The sequence below is a fragment of the Hemitrygon akajei genome, chromosome 20, assembly GCF_048418815.1.
Source record: "Hemitrygon akajei chromosome 20, sHemAka1.3, whole genome shotgun sequence".
Lineage (NCBI taxonomy): Eukaryota > Metazoa > Chordata > Chondrichthyes > Myliobatiformes > Dasyatidae > Hemitrygon > Hemitrygon akajei.
The window spans coordinates 2,085,657-2,110,995 of NC_133143.1; the positions used below are offsets into that span (position 1 = coordinate 2,085,657).

General features: G+C 42.8%; 1 protein-coding gene across 4 annotated transcripts in view; it reads right to left on the bottom strand.

Moving 5' to 3' along the window:
• ulk4 (unc-51 like kinase 4) overlaps positions 1 to 25,339 on the bottom strand; it is a 730,951-nt gene that overhangs the window by 599,212 nt on the left and 106,400 nt on the right. For all 4 annotated transcript variants that reach the window (XM_073072965.1, XM_073072962.1, XM_073072961.1 and 1 more), the window contains one exon: positions 8,736 to 8,917. In XM_073072965.1, the coding sequence (XP_072929066.1) occupies positions 8,736 to 8,917 (182 nt within the window). The remainder of the gene's footprint in view (positions 1 to 8,735; positions 8,918 to 25,339) is intronic.

Consider the following 25,339-nt stretch of genomic DNA (forward strand, 5'->3'; position numbering starts at 1 on the left):
TGCAGGTCTGTCCTATAAGCAAGTTCCTCATTGGTGGAGAAATTGAAGGAGCTGAGCTTTGTGATGCTGCCTGTATTAGAGAGGCAGTCTAACAGTGAGTGATTGCTTTAGTCGCTTTTCTTCTGATCATAAGACCTTGTTGGACATTGTTAATGTAGAATACTGCAAGTCTAGTGCACTGGTTTACTGGTGAACGGCATGGGAGTTGCGTGACTTCGGTTGTAGTGAGTACTAGGCCTGAAAGTGCAGTGTTGTTTATTTCCAGCCACCCACTAGAGAGACATTGGAACTGGGTGCGCTCCACTCAAAGTAGTGTGACACAACGTCCATGCCCTCCGGAGTTCGCTCAGCTAGAGACAAGATGTATTGTGCTTGACTGTATACTGCTAAACATTCATTGTCTCAGGAACTTGGACTATATTTTTTCTTTGTGTGATTGTATTTTACTGCCATCTTATATGTGCTATGTGGGCCTTGTGCTGTGTTTTACACCTTGCCTGCGGAGTTCGCTCTTTCATTGGGCTGTATTATTGGGTATTCATGTATGAGTCATAGTCATAGAAAAATATAACACAGAAATAGCCCATATAACCAGTGCCAAAATATTTAAACTGCCTAATCCCATCAACCTGCACGGGGACCATAGCCCTCCATAGTGCTACCATCCAGGTATCTATCAAAACTTCTCTTAAACGTTAAAATTTCTCCCACTCTCATGACCTTCTGAGTGAAGAAGTTTCCCGTTACGTTCCCCTTAAACTTTTCACCTTTCACTTTTAATCTATGATCTCAACTTGTAGTCCCACCCAACCTCAGTGGAAAAAGACTCCTGCAATTACCCTATCTATATAGGTGTTGCATTGCTTGTCCGAGAAAATCTTATGGCGGTACTTTGGAAGGATAGATTAGAGAGCTCCTCTAGGGAGGCTATTTGGGTGGAATTGAGGAATGGGAAAGGTGTAGTAACACTGATAGGAGTGTATTATAGGCCACCTAATGGGGAGCGTGAGTTGGAAGAGCAAGTGTGTAAGGAGATAGCAGATATTTGTAGTAAACACAAGGTGGTGATTGTGGGAGATTTTAATTTTCCACACATAGATTGGGAAGCTCATTCTGTAAAAGGGCTGGATGGTTTAGAGTTTGTGAAATGTGTGCAGGATAGTTTTTTGCAACAATACATAGAAGTACCGACTAGAGATGGGGCAGTGTTGGATCTCCTGTTAGGGAATGCGATAGGTCAGCTGACAGATGTATGTGTTGGGGAGCACTTCGGGTCCAGTGATCACAATAGCATTAGCTTCAATATAATTATGGAGAAGGACAGGACTGGACCTAGAGTTGAGATTTTTGATTGGAGAAAGGCTAACTTTGAGGAGATGCGCAGGGATTTAGAGAGAGTGGATTGGGTCAAGTTGTTTTATGGGAAGGATGTAATAGAGAAATGGAGGTCATTTAAGGGTGAAATTATGAGGGTACAGAATCTTTATGTTCCTGTTTGGTTGAAAGGAAAGGTTAAAGGTTTGAAAGCGCCATGGTTTTCAAGGGATATTAGAAACTTGGTTCCAAAAAAGAGGGATGTCTACAATAGATATAGGCAGCATGGAGTAAAGGAATTGCTCGAAGAATATAAAGAATGTAAAAGGAAACTTAAGAAAGAGATTAGAAAAGCTAAAAGAAGTTACGAGTTTGGTTTGGCAAATAAGGTGGAAGTAGTAAATCCGAAAGGCTTCTACAGTTATATTAAAAGCAAGAGGATAGTGAGGGATAAAATTGGTCCCTTAGAGAATCAGGGCGGTCAGCTATGTGTGGAGCCGAGGGAGATGGGAGAGATTTTGAACTATTTCTTCTCTTCGGTATTCACTAAGGAGAAGGATATTGAATGGTGTAAGGTGTGGGAAACAAGTAAGGAAGTTATGGAACCTATGACAATTAAAGAGGTGGAAGTACTGGCGCTTTTAAGAAATTTAAAAGTGGATAAATCTCCGGGTCCTGACAGGATATTCCCCAGGACCTTGAGGGAAGTTTGTGTAGAGATAGCAGGAGCTCTGACGGAGATCTTTCAGATGTCATTAGAAACGGGGATTGTGCCGGAGGATTGGCGTATTGCTCATGTGGTTCCATTGTTTAAAAAGGGTTCTAGAAGTAAGCCTGGCAATTATAGACCTGTCAGTTTGACATCAGTGGTGGGTAAATTAATGGAAAGTATTCTTAGAGATAGTATTTATAATTATCTGGATAGACAGGATCTGATTAGGAGTAGCCAGCATGGATTTGTGCGTGGAAGGTCATGTTTGACAAACCTTATTGAATTTTTTGAAGTAGTTACGAGGAATGTTGACAAGGGTAAGGCAGTGGATGTAGTCTATATGGACTTCAGCAAGGCCTTTGACAAAGTTCCACATGGAAGGTTAGTTAAGAAGGTTCAGTCGTTAGGTATTAATGCTGGAGTAATAAAATGGATTCAACAGTGGCTAGATGGGAGATGCCAGAGAGTAGTGGTGGATAATTGTTTATCGGGATGGAGGCCGGTGACTAGCGGGGTGCCTCAGGGATCTGTTTTGGGCCCAATGTTGTTTGTAATATACATAAATGATCTGGATGATGGGGTGGTAAATTGGATTAGTAAGTATGCTGATGATACTAAGGTAGAAGGTGTTGTGGATAATGAGGTGGGTTTTCAAAGCTTGCAGGGAGATTTATGCCGGTTAGAAGAATGAGCTGAACGTTGGCAGATGGAGTTTAATGCTAAGAAGTGTGAGGTTCTACATTTTGGCAGGAATAATCCAAATAGAACATACAGGGTAAATGGTAGGGCATTGAGGAATGCAGTGGAACAGAGAGATCTAGGAATAACAGTGCATAGTTCCCTGAAGGTGGAGTCTCATGTAGATAGGGTGGTGAAGAAGGCTTTTGGAACGCTGGTCTTTATAAATCAGAGCATTGAGTACAGAAGTTGGGATGTAATGTTAAAATTGTACAAGGCATTGGTAAGGCCAAATTTGGAATATTGTATACAGTTCTGGTCACCGAATTATAGGAAAGATATCAATAAATTAGAGAGAGTGCAGAGACGATTTACTAGGATGTTACCTGGGTTTCAGCACTTAAGTTACAGAGAAAGATTGAACAAGTTAGGTCTCTATTCATTGGAGCGTAGAAGGTTGAGGGGGGATTTGATCGAGGTATTTAAAATTTTGAGAGGGATAGATAAGAGTTGACGTGAATAGGCTGTTTCCATTGAGAGTAGGGGAGATTCAAATGAGAGGACATGATTTGAGAGTTAGGGGGCAAAAGTTTAAGGGAAACACGAGGGGGTATTTCTTTACTCAGAGTGATAGCTGTGTGGAATGAGCTTCCTGTAGAAGTAGTAGAGGCCAGTTCAGTTGTGTCATTTAAGGTAAAATTGGATAGGTATATGGACAGGAAAGGAGTAGAGGGTTATGGGCTGAGTGCGGGTAGGTGGGACTAGGTGAGATTAAGAGTTCGGCATGGACTAGGAGGGCCGGAATGGCCTGTTTCCGTGCTGTGATTGTTATATGGTTATATATCACTCATAATTGTGTATGCCTATAACAAATCTTCCCTCAGACTTCTAAGGTCCAAGAAATAAAGTCCTAACCTATTCAATCTCTCCTCATAACTCTGGTCTTTCAGTCCTGGCAATATCCTTGTAAATTTTTTCTGTACAGGCAGTCCCCGGGTTACGTACGAGTTCCATTCATGAGTCCGTCTTTAAATCGGATTTGTACGTAAGTCAGAACAAGTACATCCGGTATTATTTAGATAGATAGATAGATAGATAGATACTTTATTCATCCCCATGGGGAAATTCAACATTTTTTCCAATGTCCCATACACTTATTGTAGCAAAACTAATTACTTACAATACTTAACTCAGTAAAAATATGATATGCATCTAAAATCACCCTCTCAAAAAGCATTAATAATAGCTTTTAAAAAGTTCTTAATTAGTTTACTTAAATACATTGAGTCCTAACCCCGGCACTTTAACATATCTTACTCCTGGCGGTTGAATTGTAAAGCCGAATGGCATTGGGGAGTATTGATCTCTTCATCCTGTCTGAGGAGCATTGCATCGATAGCAACCTGTCGCTGAAACTGCTTCTCTGTCTCTGGATGGTGCTATGTAGAGGATGTTCAGGGTTTTCCATAATTGACCGTAGCCTACTCAGCGCCCTTCGCTCTGCTAGTCAGTTAGTTTAGCGTCAGTTAGTCAAACGTTTGTTTTAGTATATAGTATATATTTTACCTTTCTATGCATATAAAACACTTAAGAAACGTATGTATTCCAATAATTAAACCACTGCGCTGCTTAGTAATAATTGTAGCTTTTATTGGGGCAGGGCCTTTCACATGCTCCACTATTCTCACTTTATCCTTTAAAATTGTTCCGATCGTTGACCGACTGTAGCCTAACGCTTTTCCAATGACCAATGGTGTTTCACCTCTTTCCAAACACTTTATTATTTCCACTTTATTTTCAATCGCGATCGCTTCCCATCAATGAAACAGAAACACTGTGGGCGGTGGGTCCCAAGCTGCGCCAGCTCCCGAGGTCCGCTGCGTCCTAAGAACTACTGCATTGAGACCGGCTAAATGGAACAATTGGGGGCTGTGCTGGGTTTGGGTATTTGATCATCCACATTATTCCGTGGGAACTTAAACTGGATGTGGCAGTGTTTTTTTTATGAGGTCGGCTTGCGAGCTCGATATCAACCCGGCACAGATGGTATGGGAGTCACTGGATCAAACTCGGAAACCTTCGTTCTTGAGCCAGGCGCTGATCTCACTGCACCATCAGCCAACCGGAACGAGGGAAGAAGCAGGGTCAGGGTGAATCTTACTAAGAAAAATTTAAGCCAAATACAAAGTTAAACACTCAACACAGTGTCAACAGCAACGACTTAAAATGGCGGACTGCATCACGATCCGACTTAAAATGGAGGACGGTGTCGCAATCTGACTTAAAATGGCGGACAGCGTTCTCCTTCCTCGGTCCGTGAGTACGAGTTGTCCATAAGTCGGACGTTCGTAACTCGGGGACTACCTGTACTCAAGGTGAGGCCTCACCAGTGCCTTATAAAGCCTCACTTGCCTGGATTAAATTCCATTTGCTATTTTTCAGCAGGTGAAAGAGGGAAACAGAAATAGAGATTGAAGAAGGGGCAGTGGGGAAGAGGGGAATTACCAGAAGCTTGAGAAGTCAATGTTCATACCATCAGGTTGGAGACTACCCAGACAGAATGTAAGGTGTTGCTCCACCAACCTGTGTGTGGCCTCATTGCGGCAGGACGGGAGACCATGTACTGACATGTCGAAATGGGAAAAGGGATCAGTGGCCACTGGGGATCCTGCTTTTTCGGCAGACGGAGGTACTCGGTGAAGTGGTTTCCCACTCTACGTTGGGCCTCACCGATATATAGGAGCACCAGATATGGTAGATGATACCAACAGACTGACAGGTGAAGTGTTGCCCCACCTGGAAGTACTGTTTGGGGCTCTGAATTGTGGTGAAGGAGAAAGTGTAAGGGCCAACGTGGCACTTGGTCCACTTGCATTGATTAGCACCAGGAGGGAGATCTGTGGGAAGGGAGGAGTTGACAACGGAGTCAAGTAGGAAGTGATCCCTGTAGAAAACAAGAAGTGGGGATGGGAGGAAGGAAAGATGTGTTTGGTGGTGGGATCCTGTTCAAGATGGCGGAAGTTAGAGAATTATGTGCTGGGCGTGGAGACTCGTAGGGTGGTAGAGAAACCCTATCCCTGGTGTGGCAGCAGGAGGATGGAATGAGGGCAGAAGTGTAGTTTCCCAAACATTGATTTCTCAAATTCAGAGTCTCTCACTTCTCCTTTGCCAATCCCCATTCCTGTTACCCTCTCTCACCCTATCTTCTTAACTCCCCATCACCTCCCTCTGGTGCTCCTCCTCCTTCCCTTCCATCTTCTCCCTTCTCCAGCCTTTTATCTCTTTCACCAATAAACTTTGTAGCTCGTTACTTCACCCCCTTCCCCCTCCCAGTTTCACCTATTAACCTGTTCTTCAACAGATTTGACACTGTGGCCCCTGCCCATCCCCCACATGATTCATCTGTTGTCGGCCCCCAACCAACACATACTCCACTCTACCCTCCTACCCCTCCTCACAACCCCCCACCCTGCTCTCATGACTACACCCCTCCCCCACCTGAAACCACCATGGTGGGCTTCACAGCTGAACAGGTGAGAAGACAGCTGAAACGTCTCCACCCCAGCAAAGCTGCAGGCCCGGATGGTGTCAGCCCCAGGGTGCTCAAAGCCTGTGCCCCCCAGCTATGTGGAGTACTTCACCATGTCTTCAACCCGAGCCTGAGTCTCCAGAGGGTTCCTGTGCTGTGGAAGACGTCCTGCCTCGTTCCTGTACTGAAGACGCCGCGCTCCAGTGGCTCCAATGACTACAGAACGGTGGCACTGACCTCCCACATCATGAAATCCCTGGACAGACTTGTTCTAGAGCAGCTCTGGCCTATGATTAGGCCACACTTATACCCACTCCAGTTCACCTAACAGCCCCGACTAGGAGTTGAGGATGCCATCGTCTACCTACTGAACCGTGTCTACGCCCACCTGGACAAGCCGGCGAGCACTGTGAGGGTCATGTTTTTTTACTTCTCCAGTGCGTTCAACACCATCCACCCTGCTCTGCTGGGTGAGAAGCTGACAGTGATGCAGGTGGATGCTTCCCTGGTGTCACGGATTATTGATTACCTGACTGGCAGACCACAGTACGTGCGCTTGCAACACTGTGTGTCTGACAGAGTGGTCAGCAGCACTGGGGCTCCACAGGGGACTGTCTTGTCTCCCTTTCTCTTCACCATCTACACCTCGGACTTCAACTACAACACAGAGTCTTGCCATCTTCAGAAGTTTTCTGATGACTCTGCCATAGTTGGATGCATCAGCAAGGGAGATGAGGCGGAGTACAGGGCTACGGTGGGAAACTTTGTCACATGGTGTGAGCAGAATCATCTGCAGCTTAATGTGAAAAAGACTAAGGAGCTGGTGGTGGACCTGAGGAGGGCTAAGGCACCAGTGACCCCTGTTTCCATCCAAGGGGTCAGTGTGGACATGGTGGAGGATTACAAATACCTGGGGATACGAATGGACAATAAACTGGACTGGTCAAAGAACACTGAGGCTGTCTACAAGAAGGGTCAGAGCCGTCTCTACTTCCTGAGGAGACTGAGGTCCTTTAACACCTGCCAGACGATGCTGAGGATGTTCTACGAGTCTGTGGTGGCCAGTGCTATCATGTTTGCTGTTGTGTGCTGGGGCAGCAGGCTGAGGGTAGCAGACACCAACAGAATCAACAAACTCATTCGTAAGGCCAGTGATGTCGTGGGGTTGGAGCTGGACTTTCTGATGGTGGTGTCTGAAAAGAGGATGCTGTCCAAGTTGCATGCCATCTTGGACAATGTCTCCCATCCACTTAATAATGTACTGGTTTGGCACAGGAGTTCATTCAGCCAGAGACTCATTCCACCGAGATGCAACACTGAACGTCATAGGAAGTCATTTCTACCTGTGGCCATCAAACTTTACAACTCCTCCCATGGGAGTGTCAGACACCCCAAGCCAATAGGCTGGTCCTGGACTTATTTCCACTTGGCATAATTAACTTATTATTATTTAATTATTGATGGTTTTATATTGCTATATTTCTACACTATTCTTGGTTGGTGCGACTGTAACGAAACCCAATTTCCCTCAGGATCAATAAAGTATGTCTGTACTTCTTCCTCCCCTTCCCCCCCACCCACCTTTTTGCTCTGACCGCCTCTTTCTTTCCAGTCCTGATGAAGGATCTCGGTACGAAACATTGACTTTACTCTTTTCCACAGATGCTGCCTGGCCTGCTGAGTTCCTCCAGCATTTTGTGTCTGTTGCTTGGATTTCCAGCATCTGCAGTTTGTGATACTGCTCAGTTCCACCCGTAACACCTCACTGGAAAAGTTCTCCAGTCTGTCCTGACTGAACACTGCCATGATATTTCCCCTGACCAGTAACACCACCTCTCCTCCTTTAATCCCTCCCACTCTGACCTGTCAAAAACTGAATACTGAACTGCCAGTCCTGACCCTGCTGCAACCAAGTCTCACTAATGGCTACAACATCATAATTCGATGTATTGATCCATGCACTGAGCTCATCTGCCTTACCTATGATACTTCTGGCATTGAAATATACACAGCTCAGGTGATTAGTTCCACCATGCTCAAACTTTTGATTCCTGACTTTGTCTGAGCTCTTAACGAGATTTGCCTCCATGACCTCTCCACTATCTATTCTGGCACTCTGGTTCCTATCTCCCTGCAAACCCAGGTTGAATGATAATTGAATTTGAAATATGTCTTGTGTTGTTATGGATTGCTATGTGTGATCTGACCATTTAGAAAAGTATAATTGATCTGTCCTTCATTTCTGTATGTTGCTAATACATGCAGCTTCACAGCAGGCTATAATTAGTTGTCTTTACTCTTCAGCAGCACTTTCTTTGCCAGGTTATTGTTGCCTCAATAAGCAAAGTAAATAAATAGAAATATTCCAATTGGACCGATAGCTGGAAAAACAAGTCTTCTGTTTTCAAGTACCTGTACAGCAATGAATTCTGATGCAATGTTATAACACATGTCTGCAAAAATTAAATACATGGAGACTGTGTTGAAAAAGACAACACTTACCAACTGTGAGTCCATCATTCTTGTGGCCACTTCCCTGTGGCTAGCGACCATGCAGAGATAACACATTAGGTTCAACTTGCCTCTTGGTGCCCCTGCAGCCTTCTCCCCAACAGCTGTCAGCGAGCACAGTTGCTGCATGAAAAGGTTCCAGTCCTGTCCCTTTAGGGACACAAGTTTCTCAGCTGCAAGTTAAGAAGTCTCAAGTTAATTTTATTTTCACCCTTATGATGCAGCGGACGTCAGAAGCAGGCGTCATGCGTTCTTCAACTTGAACTCTGCCATCAATGAATATACAGATACGCAATGAATATGCACAATATATACAGATGCAAGGGGACAATATTAACATCCACAATATATGCAAGTGAAATTTCCTCAATGGTCTATAGCATATTTCCATTTAGTACATTCTGGCAACAACACTTCCTCAAGCACATACCAGGGTTGTGTGCTTAACCCCACTTTATACTTATGATTGTGTCACTAAGTGCAGCTCCTACGCCATATTTAAGTTTGCTGATATTGGCTGAATCAAAGTGGTGACAAATTGGCATAGGAGGGAGTATGAAAATCTGGTTTATTGGAGTCACAACAAGAACCTCTCAATCCACATCAGCAAAACCAAAGAGCTGATTACTCACTACAAGAGGAAGATGCTGGAGCTTCATGAGCCAGTCCTCATTAGAGGAATGGAGATGGGAAGTGTCAGCAACTTTAAATTCCTTGGTATTAATACATCAGATAATCAGCCCTAGCACCAGTACATAAGTGTCATCACAAAGAAGGCATGACAGCACATCTGCTTTCTTAGATGTCTGCATAGATTCCACATATCACCAAAAGTCTAACAAACTCCTACAGATTTAACAGTGGAGATTGTCCTAACTGGTTACCTCATGGCCTAGTAAGGAAACACCAATAGTCAGGAATACAGAATGTGGTGGAAACAGCCCAGTCTAAAACAGGAAAAACACTCTCCACCATTGAATACATTTACATGGAGCACTGCCTTAAGAAAGCAGCGTCCATCAACAAGGACCCTCACCACCCAAACCATGTTCTCTTCTCGCTACTACCATCGGGCAAGCAGTACAGAAGCCTTAGGTTCCACGTTCAGGAACAAATATTACCCTACAATCATCAGGCCCCTGAATTGGAATGGATAAGTTCAATCACTACAACTCTGAATTGATTCGATGAACTACCGGCTCATTTCCAAGGACTCTTTGTAAGTCATATTCTCAGTACAGTCATAAAACACTACAGCATAGAAACACGGCCCTTGGCCCATCTGGTCCATGCTGAACAAGTAACTTGCCTAATCCCATCGACCTGCACCAGACCATAGCCCTCAGGACCCCGCACATCCATATTCTATATGACCATAAGACATAGGACATGGGAGCAGAATTAGGCCATTTGGCCCATTGAGTCTGCTCTGCCATTTGATCATGGCTGGTTCATTTCCCTCTCAACTCCATGCTTATGCCTCTCCCTGGAATCTTTCACTCCCTGACCTATCAAGAATCTATCAATCTCCGCCTTAAATACACCCAATGACCTGGCCTCCATAGCTACCTGTGGCAATGAATTGGCTGAAGGAACTCCTCTTCTTCTCCATTCTAAATGGACAATCCTCTTTTCTTAGGTTGTGCCCAAAGGTAGACCCCCCACCATAGGAAACATCTTCTCCGCATTCACTTTATATAGGCCTTTCAACATTCAATAGGTTTTAATGAGGTCCCTATCCTCACCATTCTTCTAAATTCCAGTGAGTACAGGCTCAGAGCCATCAAACGCTGAGTTTTTAATGGCTCTGGGCTGGTACTCATTCCATTCTTTTGATCAAACCTTTCATTCCTGGAATCATGTTCATGAACCTCCTTTGTGTAATGTACTGTGTGAGTATTCGTAGGTCAGAGTGTGTATGACATCAGGATGGGGGTTAGGAAAAATGGAAGTCTGTTGAATAAACGTGGTTGTTCAATATACGGTGTCCGAGTCACATCAATACTACATGGTGTCAGAAGTAATTGTGAGAAGGAAAAAAAGGAGTAAAAGATGTCACAGTTACAGCCACCGTCGAGTTTAAGCCTACGAGGTAATATTGCTGAGAATTGGAAGGTCTGGCTCCAGCAGTTTGAGCTGCTTTGCACCGTTAGTGGCGGAGATGACAAGACGGAGAAGGTGCAATGTGCTACGTTTCTGCATGTGGCGGGGGCAGAGGCAATAAAGGTTTGCAACATGTTTGTCTTCCAAGAGGGTGAGCAAGATAAAATTGAAATGTTGAAGAAAAAGTTTCAAAATTACTGCGAACCGAGAAAAAACCTACCGTACATTCGACACATATTTTTCACGAGGGCTCAAGGACCAACAGAGACCATGGACGCCTATGTAACAGATTTGAAGAACAAGGCAAAAAACTGAGTTCGGACAACTGCATGATCCTTTAATACGCGACAGGATTGTATGCAGCTTACAAGATGATCAAGTGAGAGGCAGGCTATTGAGAGAGGCAGAGCTTAAATTAGAAAAGACGATTGATGTTTGCCATGCCAGCGAGATCACGTCAAGTCAGGTTAAAGTGCTTAAAGAAGAGTTTGAAGTGCACAAAATAAGAACTGTGAAAACTGATAAGAGTAGGACAAAGCCAGCTCCACAGGATAATCAAAAGGAAGTTAACTGCAACAGATGTGGTTATAAACATGGATACATAAAATGTCCAGCCTTTGGTGAGACATGCAAATTATGCAGGAAAAAAAATCACTTTGCAAAGATGTGCAAATCACAGGAGCAAGCAAGGAAAATGCATGCTATAGAACAGAGTGAGGGCAACAGTGACATGTTCATTGGCACAGTTGAAGTGGAACAGGAGGTGTGCATCAAGAATATTGACAATGCAGAGATGGAGGATGAAGATGATTGGACTCAAGATCTGATGATAAACAGGAGGAATGTGACATTTAAGCTTGACACTGGGGCAAAGTGCAATGTAATGTCAGCAGAAACATTCAACTCACTGGACATCAGAGGAAGACTGAGAAAATCCACCTGCAAGCTTGTTGCATATTTTGGTCACAAGACGGCGCCGTTGGGAAAGAAAACACTCACCTGTATGTACAAAGGACAAAAACACAAGATAGAGTTTGAGATAGTACAGCAACATGTTCCAGCAATACTGGGCAAAGCAACATGCACAAAGCTAGGCCTGGTGAAGCGAATCTATGGTGTTGAGAAAGAAAATGACATTCTCAAAGACTTTGCTGACTTGTTTTCTGGATTAGGATGTTTACCAGGGAAACACCATATCCAGATTGAACCAACTATTGCACCAGTCGTGCATGCTCCGAGGAAGGTTCCAGTAGCTCTCAGGGATCGAGTAGTGGAGGAGCTACACAGAATGGAACAGATGGGAGTCATAACGAGACAAATAGAACCGACTGACTGGGTGAATAGTACGGTGACCGTGGTCACAGAGAAAAAGATTAGGATTTGCATGGATCCACAAGATCTCAACCGAGCCATCAAAAGAAAGCACTATCCACTGCTCACGGTTGAAGAGGTTGTCTCCCGCATGCCTAATACAAAATACTTCTCAGTATTAGACGCAAATCAAGGTTTCTGGCAGATCAAGCTGGATGAGAAAAGTTCCAAATTATGCACTTTCAACACGCCCATAAGGAGATATCGTTTCCTGCGTCTACCCTTTGGGATTTCTTCTGCATCAGGGGTATTCCAGAGGTCAGTGGCACAAATGATTGAAAGCCTGGACAGGGTGGTCCACATCATTGATGATTTGCTGATATGGGGTGACACAATTGAGGAACATGATCAGAGACTGAGGAAGCTCCTGGAGAGAGCACATGAATACAACCTAAAACTGAACAAAAGTAAATGTAAGATCAGAGCTACAGAGATCAAATACATAGGTCACATACTCAGCGCTGATGGGCTAAAACCAGATAATGAAAAGATCAGGGCTGTGGTACAGCTACCACTACCCGAAAATAAGCGAGAATTATTGAGGTTCATGGGCATGATACAGTATCTTGCCAAATTCATTCCCAACTTATCAGAGGTCAGCGCTCCACTTCGAAAGCTATTAGAGAGCAACACTGAATGACATTGGGAAGATGAACAAAATAAGTTTTGACACATTGAAGCAGTTGGTTACCAATGCACCAGCACTCAAGTTCTATGATGTCAATAAACCAGTGACGATGTCTGTGAATGCCATTTCGGAGGGAATAGGAGCTGGTATATGCAGGATGGGAGGCTTGTGGCGTATGGATCACGAGTACTTACAGACTGTCAACGCCGATATGCTCAAATCAAGAAGGAATTACTCGCCATAGTTTATGGGTGTGAGAAGTTTCACCAATATGTATATGACAAAGAAATCCAGGTTGAGAGTGATCACAAACCACCTGAGAGCATCTTCAAAAAGCCACTTCATCAAGCTCCTATGAGGCTGCAAAGGATGCTTCTCAGGCTACAGAGGTACACTCTCACAGTCACCTATAAGCCAGGAAAAGAACTGCACATCGCTGATGCTTTGAGCCGTGCTTACCTCAATGAGCAAAAGGAAGAGTTGCTAGGAAGAGAGCTGGAGGTCAACTGAGTTACACCTCAGCTACCCATTTCTGATGAGAAGTTGAACATGTTCAGGAAAGCGACTGCAGATGATCCTGAAATGCAAATGCTAAGAAACATTGCAATGAATGGATGGCCAACAGAAAGAAAAGATGTTCCAAAAGAAATACAGAAATACTGGACGTTTAAAGAGGAAATTAGCTATGCATCAGGACTAATGTTCAAAGTGGCAAAACTCATAGTACCAAATCAAATGAGACAGGAAATGCTCAACAGAATTCATGGGTCACACCTGGGGATAGTGAAATGTAAAGAAAGAGCAAGGGACATTCTCTATTGGCCAGGTATGTCAACTCAGATAGAGGACATTGTGTCTCAGTGTGCTGTCTGTAATGAAAACAAAAACAGCAATCCAAGAGAGCCTCTGCTTCCCCACCCACTACCAGGAAGACCATGGGAGAAGATTGGCACAGATCTCTTTCACTACAATGGTGCAGAATATCTGCTTTGTGTGGACTACTATTCAAAATATCCAGAGATCACCAAGTTAAGTGACATGCCCAGTCAAGGTGTCATTACCACAATGAAGTCGACATTCGCAAGACATGGTATTCCAGATATTGTCGTTAGTGACAATGGTCCACAATATGCCAGTGGTGAGTTTAGAGGGTTCTCAGAAAGCTGGGAATTTCAACATGTTACTTCCAGCCCAGGGCACGCTCAGTCTAATGGACAAGCAGAGAGAACTGTACAAACTGTCAAGAACATGCACAAAGCAGCAACGGTGACCCGTACATTGCTCTGCTTGAATACCACAACACACCGATTGAGGGTGTGGGGTTCTCTCCTGCACAGCTGTTGACAGGACGTCGTCTGAAGTCCAAGCTGCCAACATCCACAACTCTACTGACTCCTGAAAGTAATGCTCAAGTACATGACAAGCAAATAAAGCAAAAGAGCTACTATGACAGACATACAAGACAGTTGCCAGATCTGCATACAGGTGAAAATGTCAGAATACAGAGAGGAGACGCTTGGCAGCCAGCTGTGGTTGTGAACAGACATCAGCAACCAAGATCCTTCACAGTTCGCAAGCCGGATGGAAGAGTCTAGAGGAGGAACAGGAAGCATTTGCTGAAGACAGGTGAGAGGGAGTTTCCATGTACAGATGCACAGGACATTTCCACAGATACAGACATGGAAACAAACGACACCAAGAGTGAGGTTGTGACGAAACCCCACAACGCAATGAAGGTGAAGGTTCGGCACAGACTGACCGAGGTGGAAATGCAGACCGCAAAGACACAGCAGTCACTCAAGAGACTGACACTGATGAAGGACAAGCACAGTCACAGTTGTATCGCACAAGTCAAACTTTCAGTGAGAAACAGAGACTAGATCTACCTACAGTCTCACACAGTTTGAGGCAAAGTCACATATGTTATAAGTTCCAAGGTGTGAAATAAAAGGTTTATTAATCTATGTTAGTATAAGAAAATATACTGCTGTTAGTATTGTAAGATACAATATAGAATACAGCATAAGAAGTTAAACTAAAAAAAATCTTATGTCATGGCTGTTGCAATGTAAGAAAGGCATTGTTTTGGCAATTCAGTGTTGAAAAAAAAATCTTGAGAAGGGGGATGTAATGTACTGTGTGAGTATTCGTAGGTCAGAGTGCGTATGACGTCAGGACGGGGGTTAGGAAAAATGGAAGTCTGTTGAATAAATGTGGTTGTTCAATATACTGCGGTGTCCAAGTCACATCAATACTACACTTTGAAACCTCTCCAATATTAGCTGATCCATTCTTAGATAAGGGCCTAAACTGCTCACAATACCACAAGTGAGGCCTCACTAGTGCCTAATAAAGCCTCAGTATTATCCAAATATATACTTAACCAAATTTATTTTAAGTATTGAAATCGAACACAAATCTACCACTTCCGCTAACAGCTTGTCCCACTCTGAGTGAAGAAATTCTCCCTCATATTCCCCTTAAACATTTCTCCTTTCACTCTTAACCCTGACCTCTAGTTCCAGTGCTACCCAACCTCAGCGTTTTTTAAAAAATCTGCTTGCATTTACTCTATATCTGTCATAATTTTTTTAATGTACCTCTATCAAATCTACCCTCATTCTCCTAAGCTCTAGGGAATAAAGTCCTCACCTACTCAAAGTTTCCCTGTAACTAAGGTCCTGAAGTTCCAGGAACATCCTTGCAAATTCTCTCTGCACTCTTTCAATCTTATTGACATCTTTCCTGTAGGTAGGTGACATAAACTGCATAATTAGGTCTTACCAATGTCTTAAATAACTTCAACATACCATTCCATCTCCTGTACTCAATACATTGATTTATGAAGGCTAAAGTGCTAAAAGTTTTCTCAATGACCCAATCTACCTGTGATGCCATTTTCAAGAAATTATGGACCTATATTCCCAGATGCCTCTGTTCTACCACACACCATGCAAGATCTACCCTGGTCGGTCCTCCCAAAGTGTAACACCTCACACTTGTCTGCATTAAATTCAATGTGCCATTTTTCAACTTGCTTTTCCGGCTGGTCCAGATCCCACTGCAAGCTTTGATAGCCTTCCACACTGTCCACTACAACCCCAATCTTGGTGTCATCCACAAATCTGCTGATCCAGTTTACTATAGACTCAGCACTGATCCCTCTGGCACACCACTCATCACAGGACATCAGTCAGAGGCAACTATCTGCTACAACTCTCTGACTTCTCCTGCAAAGCCAATGGCTAATCCAATTTCCCTCATCCTGCCATGCAGGACCTTTTCAAAGGCCTTGCTAAAGTCCATGTAGACAACATCCACTTTCCTGCATCAACTTTCTTGGTAATTTTCTCAAAAATACTCTGAAAGATTGGTTTGACATGACCTTCCACACACAAAGCCACATTGAATATCCCTGATCAGTCCCTTGGGACAACTTCCAGTAACTTATTCCAATAGCTGCTGATGTTAGGTTCATCAGCCTACAAACTAGAACCTTTCTTAAACAATGGAACATTAGCTATTCTCCAATCCTCCAGCACCTCACTTGTTGCCAAGGATGTTTTACATATCACTGCTAATACCCTTCCACAGGGTCTGAGGAATGGCTTGTCAGGCCCTGGAGTTTGCCTCAAGACAGCAAACATCTCTTCTTTTGGAATCTCTATATGGTCCATGACCTCCTTGCTGTTTTGTCTCACATCTATAGACTCTGTGTCTGTCTCCTGAGTAAACAGAGATGCAAAATATCCATTTAAGATCTTCCCTATCTCTATGGCTCCATGCATGGATGATCACTCTGATCTTCAAGAGAACCAATTCTGACCCTTGCTATCCTTTTTCAGTTAATCTATCTACAGAAGCAGTTGGGATCCTCCTTCAATTTATCTGCACTATTTGTATTCCTCTGCACACTGGCTGATTGTCAGCCTTCGCTATGTATAGCTTTTAGTAAATACTATTTTATTTCTTTGTTCCTGAAAATGCCTGCAAGAAAATGAATGTCAATGTAGTATATGGCAACATATATGTACTCTGATAATAAATTTACTTTAAATTGTGAATATTTTCATGACAGAACTGTCCAGTCACTAAGTCTTCTCCAACACATATCATTTCACAGAATTTCAAATTCTTAACAAAATATATTGTTCCCTCCTCAATATTGTGGTCAGAGGGATCGTCATAAACTAAGGTCTGTAGCAATTTTCTGGGAAAATCACGGCCTCCCTGTGACAATGGAATAACTGGGCGGAGTTGAGCACAGGGAACACATAACACTTGGTTGTAAGGTCCCACATACCCGTAAGTATAAACAAAGGCAGGCTACCTCCCTGGAGGTATATTTCACATCTATCTCACATGCATCAGTCTTCATTGTGGAAGACATTAGTAATATGCCAAATGTTAAAGGCTGTGAGGGAAGAGAAGTGGGTGCAGTTACTATTTCAAGGGAGAAGATGCTCAAAAAGATGAAAGACCTAAGGGTACATAAGTGACCTGGACCAGATGAACTGCACCCTAGAGTCTGAAAGAGGTAGCAGTAGAGATTGTGGAGGCATTAGTAATGATCTTTCAAAAATCGTTGGACTCTGATGTGGTGCCAGAGGACTGGAAAATTGCAACTGTCACTCCACTCCTTAAGAAAGGAGGAAGGCATCAGAAAGGAAATAATAGACCAGTTAGCCTGACCTCAGTGGTTGGGAAGATGCTGGAGTCAATTGTTAAGGATGAGGTTATGGAGTACTTGGTGACACAGCACAAGATAGGACAAAGTCAGCATGGTTTTCTGAAGGGAAAATCTTGCCTAACGAGCCTGTTGGAATTCTTTGAGATTACATGTTGGATAAAGAGGATGCAGTGGGCATTGTATATTTGGGCTTTCAGAAAGCCTTTGACAAGGTGCCACACGTGAGACTGCTTACCAAGTTAGGAGCCCAAGTTACTACAGGACAGATACCAGCATGGTTAGAACATTGGCTTAATGGTAGGAGGCAGCAAGTAAGAGTCTTCTCTGGTTGCCTGCCAGTAATTAGTGGTGTTTCGCAGAGGTCGTTGTTGGGACCACTTCTTTTTTTGTTGAATATCAATGATTTAGATGATGGAATAGATGTCCATTTAAACAGAGAAACGGAGAAATTTCTTTAGCCAGAAGGTGGTGAATTTGTGGAATTTGTTGCCTGACGTGGCTGTGGAGGCCAGGTCATTGGGAGTTCTGAATAATTACCACCAATATATACATATGGAACCAGAGGAGACAACACTCTCCTACCACTGTTATACTACCAACAAGTACACTTACTATGTCATCCTATGCCCGCAGTTTGTAAAGTTTAATCACCTGGCTGTACTTCTACTCCCAGCGTATAGGCAGAGACTAAACACAGCAGCAACAGTGGTGAGGACCAAGAAGGCTTTGTAAAGGAAAGTAGAGGAGCACCTACAGGACTACTTTGAGTCAGTGGACTGAACAAAACCCAGGGATTCATCTTCAAGTCTGAATGAATATGCCACAGTTGTCATCAACTCCATCAAGACCTGTGTGAATGAGTATGTGCCTTCAGGAATATACCAAACATACCCAAACCAAAAGCCATGGATGAACCAAGAGATTTGTAGTCTGCTGAGGGCTAGATCTGTGGCACTCAAGACAGCTGATCCAGAACTATACAAGAAGTCCAAGTACAACCTATGGAAGGCTATTTGAAGAGCGAGAAAACAATTCTGATTGAGCTTATAGACGGAATTGGCGGCACCTCTGCTCTGGCAGGGTTTGCAGGCCATTAATTTCTATAAACTGAAACCTTTGAGCTCAAAGCCTTTTATATGCACTTTGAAAAGGGGAGTTAAAAATACAACTGTGTGAATCCCTGTAGCATCTGGTGACCCTGTAAGCTTTACCCCAGAGCCAACATCAGAATATCTGTTAAGAGGGTGAACCCTCACAAGGCATCAAACCCTGATGGTGTACCTGGAAGGCATTGAAAACCTGTGCCAACCAACTGGTGAGAGTGTTCAAGGACATCATCCATCTCTTATGGATGCAATTGGAGGTTCCCACCTACTTCAAAAGGTCGACGATCATTCCAGTGCCCAAGAAGAGCAGGGCAACTATAGCCTCAAAGACTATCGCCAGTTGCACTCTCTTCTACTGTGATAAAGAGGTTTGAGAGTTTGCTCATGGTCAGACTCAACTCTTGCCTAAGCAAAAAACTGGCCATATTACAATTTGTCTACAGTGGATGCAATCTCACTGGCTCTCCACTTGGCCTAGGATCAGGTTGAGAATGGCAATACCTACATCAGGCTGCTGTTTATTGATTATAGCTCAGTGTTCAACAGTCATACCCTCCATTGTAATCAATGTTCCAAAACCTGGACCTCTGTACACCTCCCTGCGAATGGATTCTTGACTTCCTCACCAGGAGACCAGTCAGTGCGGATCAGAAATAACATTTCCTCCTCGTCGACAATCAATACTGGCACACGTCAAGGATGCATGGTTGGCCCACTGCTCTACTCTCTCAACACCCATGACTGTATGGCTAGGCACAGCTCAAACACCATCTACACATTTGCTGTTGGCATAACTACTATTGGCAGAATTTCAGGTGGTGACAAGGTGGTGTACAGGAGCGAGATAGATCAGCTAGTTGAGTGGTGTCACAACAACCTTGCACTCAATGTCAGTAAAACCAAGGAATTGCTTGTGGACTTCAGGAAGGGTAAGCAGTAATGAGCAGCTTCAAGTTCCTGGGTGTCAACATCTCTGAAGATCTATCCTGAGCCCAACTATTAATGCAATTCCAAAGAAGGAACGACAGTGGCTATTTTCATTGGGTGTTTTAGGAGATTAGCTATGCCACTAAATCCAAAGACTCTCACAAATTTCTACAGATGTACCAGACAGCATTCTAACCGGATGGCAATGACTACCTGACTTTCTTTGCTCTCTTCTTGCACTACTTATTGTAATCTATATTTTTTATTATTATGTATTGCAATGTACTGCTGCTGCAAAACAACAAATTTCATGATGTGTGTCAGTGATATTAGACCTGATTCTGATTAACTTTTCATGCTAATGACTTTGATCTTCTACAGGAGTTAATGGGGTTTCAGTCATATCTTCTCTATTTCTTGCTCCTTCACTCTTACCAATCTGCTCCCACTAAAAAGAAAAATAGGGCTCTTACTGTACTCCAAAGATGAGAAAATTTCCAGATGTTGGAAGTCCAAGCAACACACACAAAATGCTGTAGGAACTCAGCAGGCTAGGCAGCATTAACCCTAAACTTAACCCTAACACCTCTATGGAAAAGAATAAAGAGACTTGATGAAGGGTCTCAGCCCGAAATGTCAAATGTTTACGCTTTTCCACAGATGCTACTGTACTCGCCTTCCATCCCAACAGTCATCATATCATATTCAACAGATCATCCTCCTTAATTTCCACTGGACACATCTTCCTGCCCCCTCTTTTTTCAACTTTTTGACTGTTGAGAACATAAGTGATAGAACAAACAAAATTTCAAGCTTGCTGCTACATATCGTAATGCAAAATTGCCAGCTATTAACAGTTTAGATGTAAAAGTATCCCTTAAGATAAATGACAGTATGGTGCAAATCTGAATGCTGTTTCATATGCTGCCTTGTTTATTATTTATTGTAATACCTGCACTGTTTTGTGCACTTTATGCAGTCCTGGGTAGGTCTGTAGTCTAGTGTAATTTTTTTCTGTGTTGTTTTTTACGTAGTTCAGTCTAGTTTTTGTACTGTGTCACGTAACACCATGGTCCTGAAAAAACATCTCATTTTTACTATGTACTGTACCAGCAATTATGGTCGAAATGACAATAAAAGTGACTTGACTTGACTTGATATATTTTGAACAATCCAGATTTTCACAAATGTAAATTGCAACTTACTTGCAATTAATTATTGAATTATTGAATTATTGAATTAATTATTCTCATCAACCAAAATTACCAGATGATTTCTTTCAAATTAAGCTGATTGAAGAATTTGTTCAGCGGGCAATTAACAAATTACTTTGGCATTTCCATGAATCTTTAGTGTGATTAAACGAAGCCTGCACTGAGCCTAGATTAAGTCCAATTAGCTGATTAGTATTGGTTTAATGGCTTTCCCTTTCGAAGGCAGGGATTTTAACCTTTTCTCCGGCCTGAAAGAAAGCAGGGTATCTCAACAACTCATAGAGAAGGTGTCACTAAATTATCAGCTAAATTATAAAACGCCAATTACAGTGGATTGACTTTTGAATTAATGTAACCATTGCTATGTAAAGTAATTAAATGATTCTTATCATTAATGCTTGACAATCATGTTCAGAAATAGCTTCCAAGTACATCTATTGAAGTATGATTCAGGAAGCTGGTGTCTGATGAACATTAAAGTACAATTTTTTTTTGGAGTGTTCTATTTAGTTTTATTTCTGGTTGTGGAAATTTATATATAGAGGACAGTGCGGGCTCAAGATAAATAGCAACACTATATCGATAAACATCAAACTGTATTACAGTTGTAAAGCTAGTTTACTGGTAAAACTGCACCAAATTACAATGTTGATACACAAATATTATTTATTTTTAATCATAAACACAGAAAATGCTATTTGAAAGTGTAGTGCACTAATTCTATTAAAATAATTGTATCAGGACTTTAAAATACCAAGAAAATGCATTATTATTTGATTTGAATATTAAAGTTCATTGATGACAGAAATAGCACTGCACTAGTTCAACTTTTTTTATATAAAGAATTCAATTATCAATTCATAGATCCATTTAAAATGAAAAAAAGGGAAAACAAATCTTTTAACTTTACTTATCAACCTCACCAATTTTCTATCTGTTTGGGCATTTAAATTTCAGGAGATTTCTGCTTTTCACATGTGCTCCATCAAATACAGAAGTCTGAGACCAATTGAATAATAGATGGTGCCACAAATCATTGTGCTTTATGTGAAGTCCAGTCACAGGCAGTCATACCCCAGTTTGGCAAATTCGCCCTCTGATCTTACATCAGGTGGCATCTCAAGATGAAAGAATCCAATAATTTTATTGAAGACAGTGAGTGTAGGAATAGAGTGAGGTGGAGGATAAATGTGTGGCTGAGGGATTGGAGCAGGTGTCAGGGATTCAGATTTCTGGATCATTGGGATCTCTTTTGGGACAGGCATGACCTGTACAAAAAGGACGGGTTGCACTTGAATCCAACGGGGACCAATATCCTGGCAGGGAGGCTTGATAAAGCTATTGAAGAGTTTAAACTAGAATTGCTGGGGGCTGGGAACTGAACTAAAGAGACGGAGGAAGGGGCGGTTGGCTCACAAATAGAGAAAATTTTGAGACAGTGCAAGAGGGAAGACAGGCAGGTGATAGAGAAGGGATGCGCTCAGACCGATGGTTTGAGTTGTGTCCAAACACAAGAAGCATCATGAACAAAGCTGATGAGCTTAGAGCGTGGATCAGTGCTTAGAGCATGGATCAGTACTTGGAGCAATGATGTTGTGGCCATTACAGAGACTTGGATAGCTCAGGGGCAGGAATGGTTACTTAGAGTGTCAGGCTTTAGATGTTTCAGAAAGGACAGGGAGGGATGCAAAGAGGTGGGGTTGTGGCACTGCTGATCAGAGAGAGCGTCACAGCTGCAGAAATGGAGGAAGTCATGGAGGGATTGTCTACGGAGTCTCTGTGGGTGGAAGTTAGAAACAGGAAGGGGTCAATAACTCTACTGGGTGTTTTTTATACACCACCCAATAGCAACAGGAACATCAAGGAGCAGATAGGGAGACAGATTCTGGAAACGCTTAATAGTAACAGCGTTGTTGTGGTGGGAGATGTTAATTTCCCAAATATCGACTGGCAACTCCCTAGAGTGAGGGGTTTAGATGAGGTGGAGTTTGTTAGGTGTGTTCAGGAAGGTTTCCTGACAGAATATGTAGATAAGCCTACAAGAGGAGAAGCTATACTTGATCGGGTATTGGGAAATGAACCTGGTCAGGTGTCAGATCTCTCAGCCGGAGAGCATTTTGGAGATAGTAATCACAATTCTATCTCCTTTACCATAGCATTGGAGAGGAATAGAGACAGACAAGTTAGGAAAGTGTTTAATTGGAGTAAGGGGAAATATGAAGCTATCAGGCAGGAACTTAGAAGCATAAATTGGGAACAGATGTTCTCAGGGAAATGTACAGCAGAGATGTGGCAAATGTTCAGGGGATATTTACATGGCGTATAGGAACTGTGACGTACAAAGGCGGTTGAAAATCTAATCAAGAAGAAAAGCTTACAAAAGGTTCGAAAGACTAGGTAATGATAGAGATCTAGAAGATTATAAGGCTAGCAGGAAGGAGCTTAAGAATGAAATTAGGAGAGCCAGAAGCAGCCACGAGAAGGCCTTGGCGGACAGGATTAAGGAAAACCACAAGGTATTCTACAAGTATGTAAAGAGCAAGACGATAAGACATGAGTGAATAGGGCCCAATCAAGTGTGACAGTGGAAAAGTGTGTATGGAACCAGAGGAGACAGCAGAGGTACTTAATGTATACTTTGCTTCCGTATTTACTAATGAAAAGGATCTTGGCGATTGTAGGAATGATTTACAGCGGACTGAAAAGCTTGAGCATATAGACATTAAGAAAGAGGATGTGCTAGAGCTTTTGGAAAGCATCAAGTTGGATAAGCCTCCAGGACCAGATGAGATGTACTGTGGGAGGCAAGGGAGGAGATTGCTGAGCCTCTGGCAATAATCTTTGCATCTTCTCGGGAGAGGTCTGGAGAATTCTGGAGGATTGGAGGGTTGCAGATATTGTTCCCTTATTCAAGAAAGGGAGTAGAGATAAGCCAGGAAATTATAGACCAGTGAGTCTTATTATAGTGGTTGGTAAGTTGGTGGAAAAGATCCTGAGGCATGTAGTGTATATGGATTTCACCAAGGCATTTATAAGGTATCCCATGAAAGGCTTATTGAGAAAGTAAGGAGGCATGGGATCAAAGGGGACCTTGGTTTATGGATCCAGAATTGGCTTGCCCACAGAAGGCAAAGGGTGGGTTATAAATGGGTCATGCATGGAGGTCAGTGACCAGTGGTGTGCCTCAGGGATCTGTTCTGGGACCCTTACTCTTTGTGATTTTTATAAATGACCTGGATGAAGAAGTGGAGGGATGGGTTAGTAAATTTGCTGATGACACAAAGTTTGGGGGTGTTCTGGATAGTGTGGAGGGCTGTCAGAGGTTACAGCGCTGAGAAGTGGCAGATGGAGTTCAACCCAGATAAGTGTGAGGTGGTTCATTTTGGTAGGTCAAATATGATGGCAGAATATAATAACAATGATAAGACTCTTGGTAGTGTGGAGGATCAGAGGTATCTTGGGGTCCAAGTCCACAGGACATTCAAAGCTGCTTTGCAAGTTGACTGTGTGGTTAAGAAGGCATACGGTGCATTGACCTTCATCAACTGTGGGATTGAGTTTAATAGCCAAGAGGTAATGTTACAGCTTTATAGGATCCTGGTCAGACCCCACTTGGGAGTACTGTGCTCAGTTCTGGTCACCTCACTACAGGAAGGATGTGGAAGCCATAGAAAGGGTGCAGAGGAGATTTACAAGGATGTTGCCTGGATTGGGGAGCATGCCTTATGAGAATAGGTTGAGTGAACTTGGCTTTTTCTCCTTGGAATGATGGAGGATGAGAAGCAACTTGATAGAGGTGTATAAGATGAGAGGCATTGATCATGTGGATAGTCAGAGGCTTTTTCCCAGGGCTGAAATGGCTATCATGAGAGGGTACAGTTCTAAGGTGCTTGGAAGTAAGTATAGAGGAGATGTCGGAGTAAGTTTTTTTAATGCAGAGAGTGGTGAGTGCGTGGCTGCCAGCGACGGTGGTGGAGGCGGATACGATAGGGTCTTTTAAGAGACTCCAGGACGGGTACATGGAGCTTAGAAAAATAGAGGGTTATGGGTAACCCTAGGTAATTTCTAAAGTAAGTACATGTTCGGCACAGAATTGTGGGCCAAAGGGCCTGTATTGTGCTGTAGGTTTTCTATGTTTCTATTGTAGGTCCACATTTAAGGAGGTAAAAGGACTAGTTAATAAATAGTTCTGAAGTGACACACTTAAACTATTTCCTCATTATTCATACGTTGTAATTATTTCTTCTGCTTTTAATCATTTTGAAATAATGTTTAATCATTTATTTCCATGTCTTTGACAGAATTCAAAGTTCAGTCCTTATAAGCATTTTCAGTCAAAACCTGTTGGAGGAGTTCAAGTGCACATGCTCACCATAGCTAAGTAAGAGGGTCAGTGGAGTCAACTTCTCAGTAAATGATCCTGAAGGATGAGTGGTGACTGTTGTATTGTTCAGAACAGTGTGCTAAATGATAAATCTTATGGGTAACACAACAGCAGATGTGACTTTGTAATTAATAGCATCCAATTTTAATCATCTGCTTATTCAATAATGGTT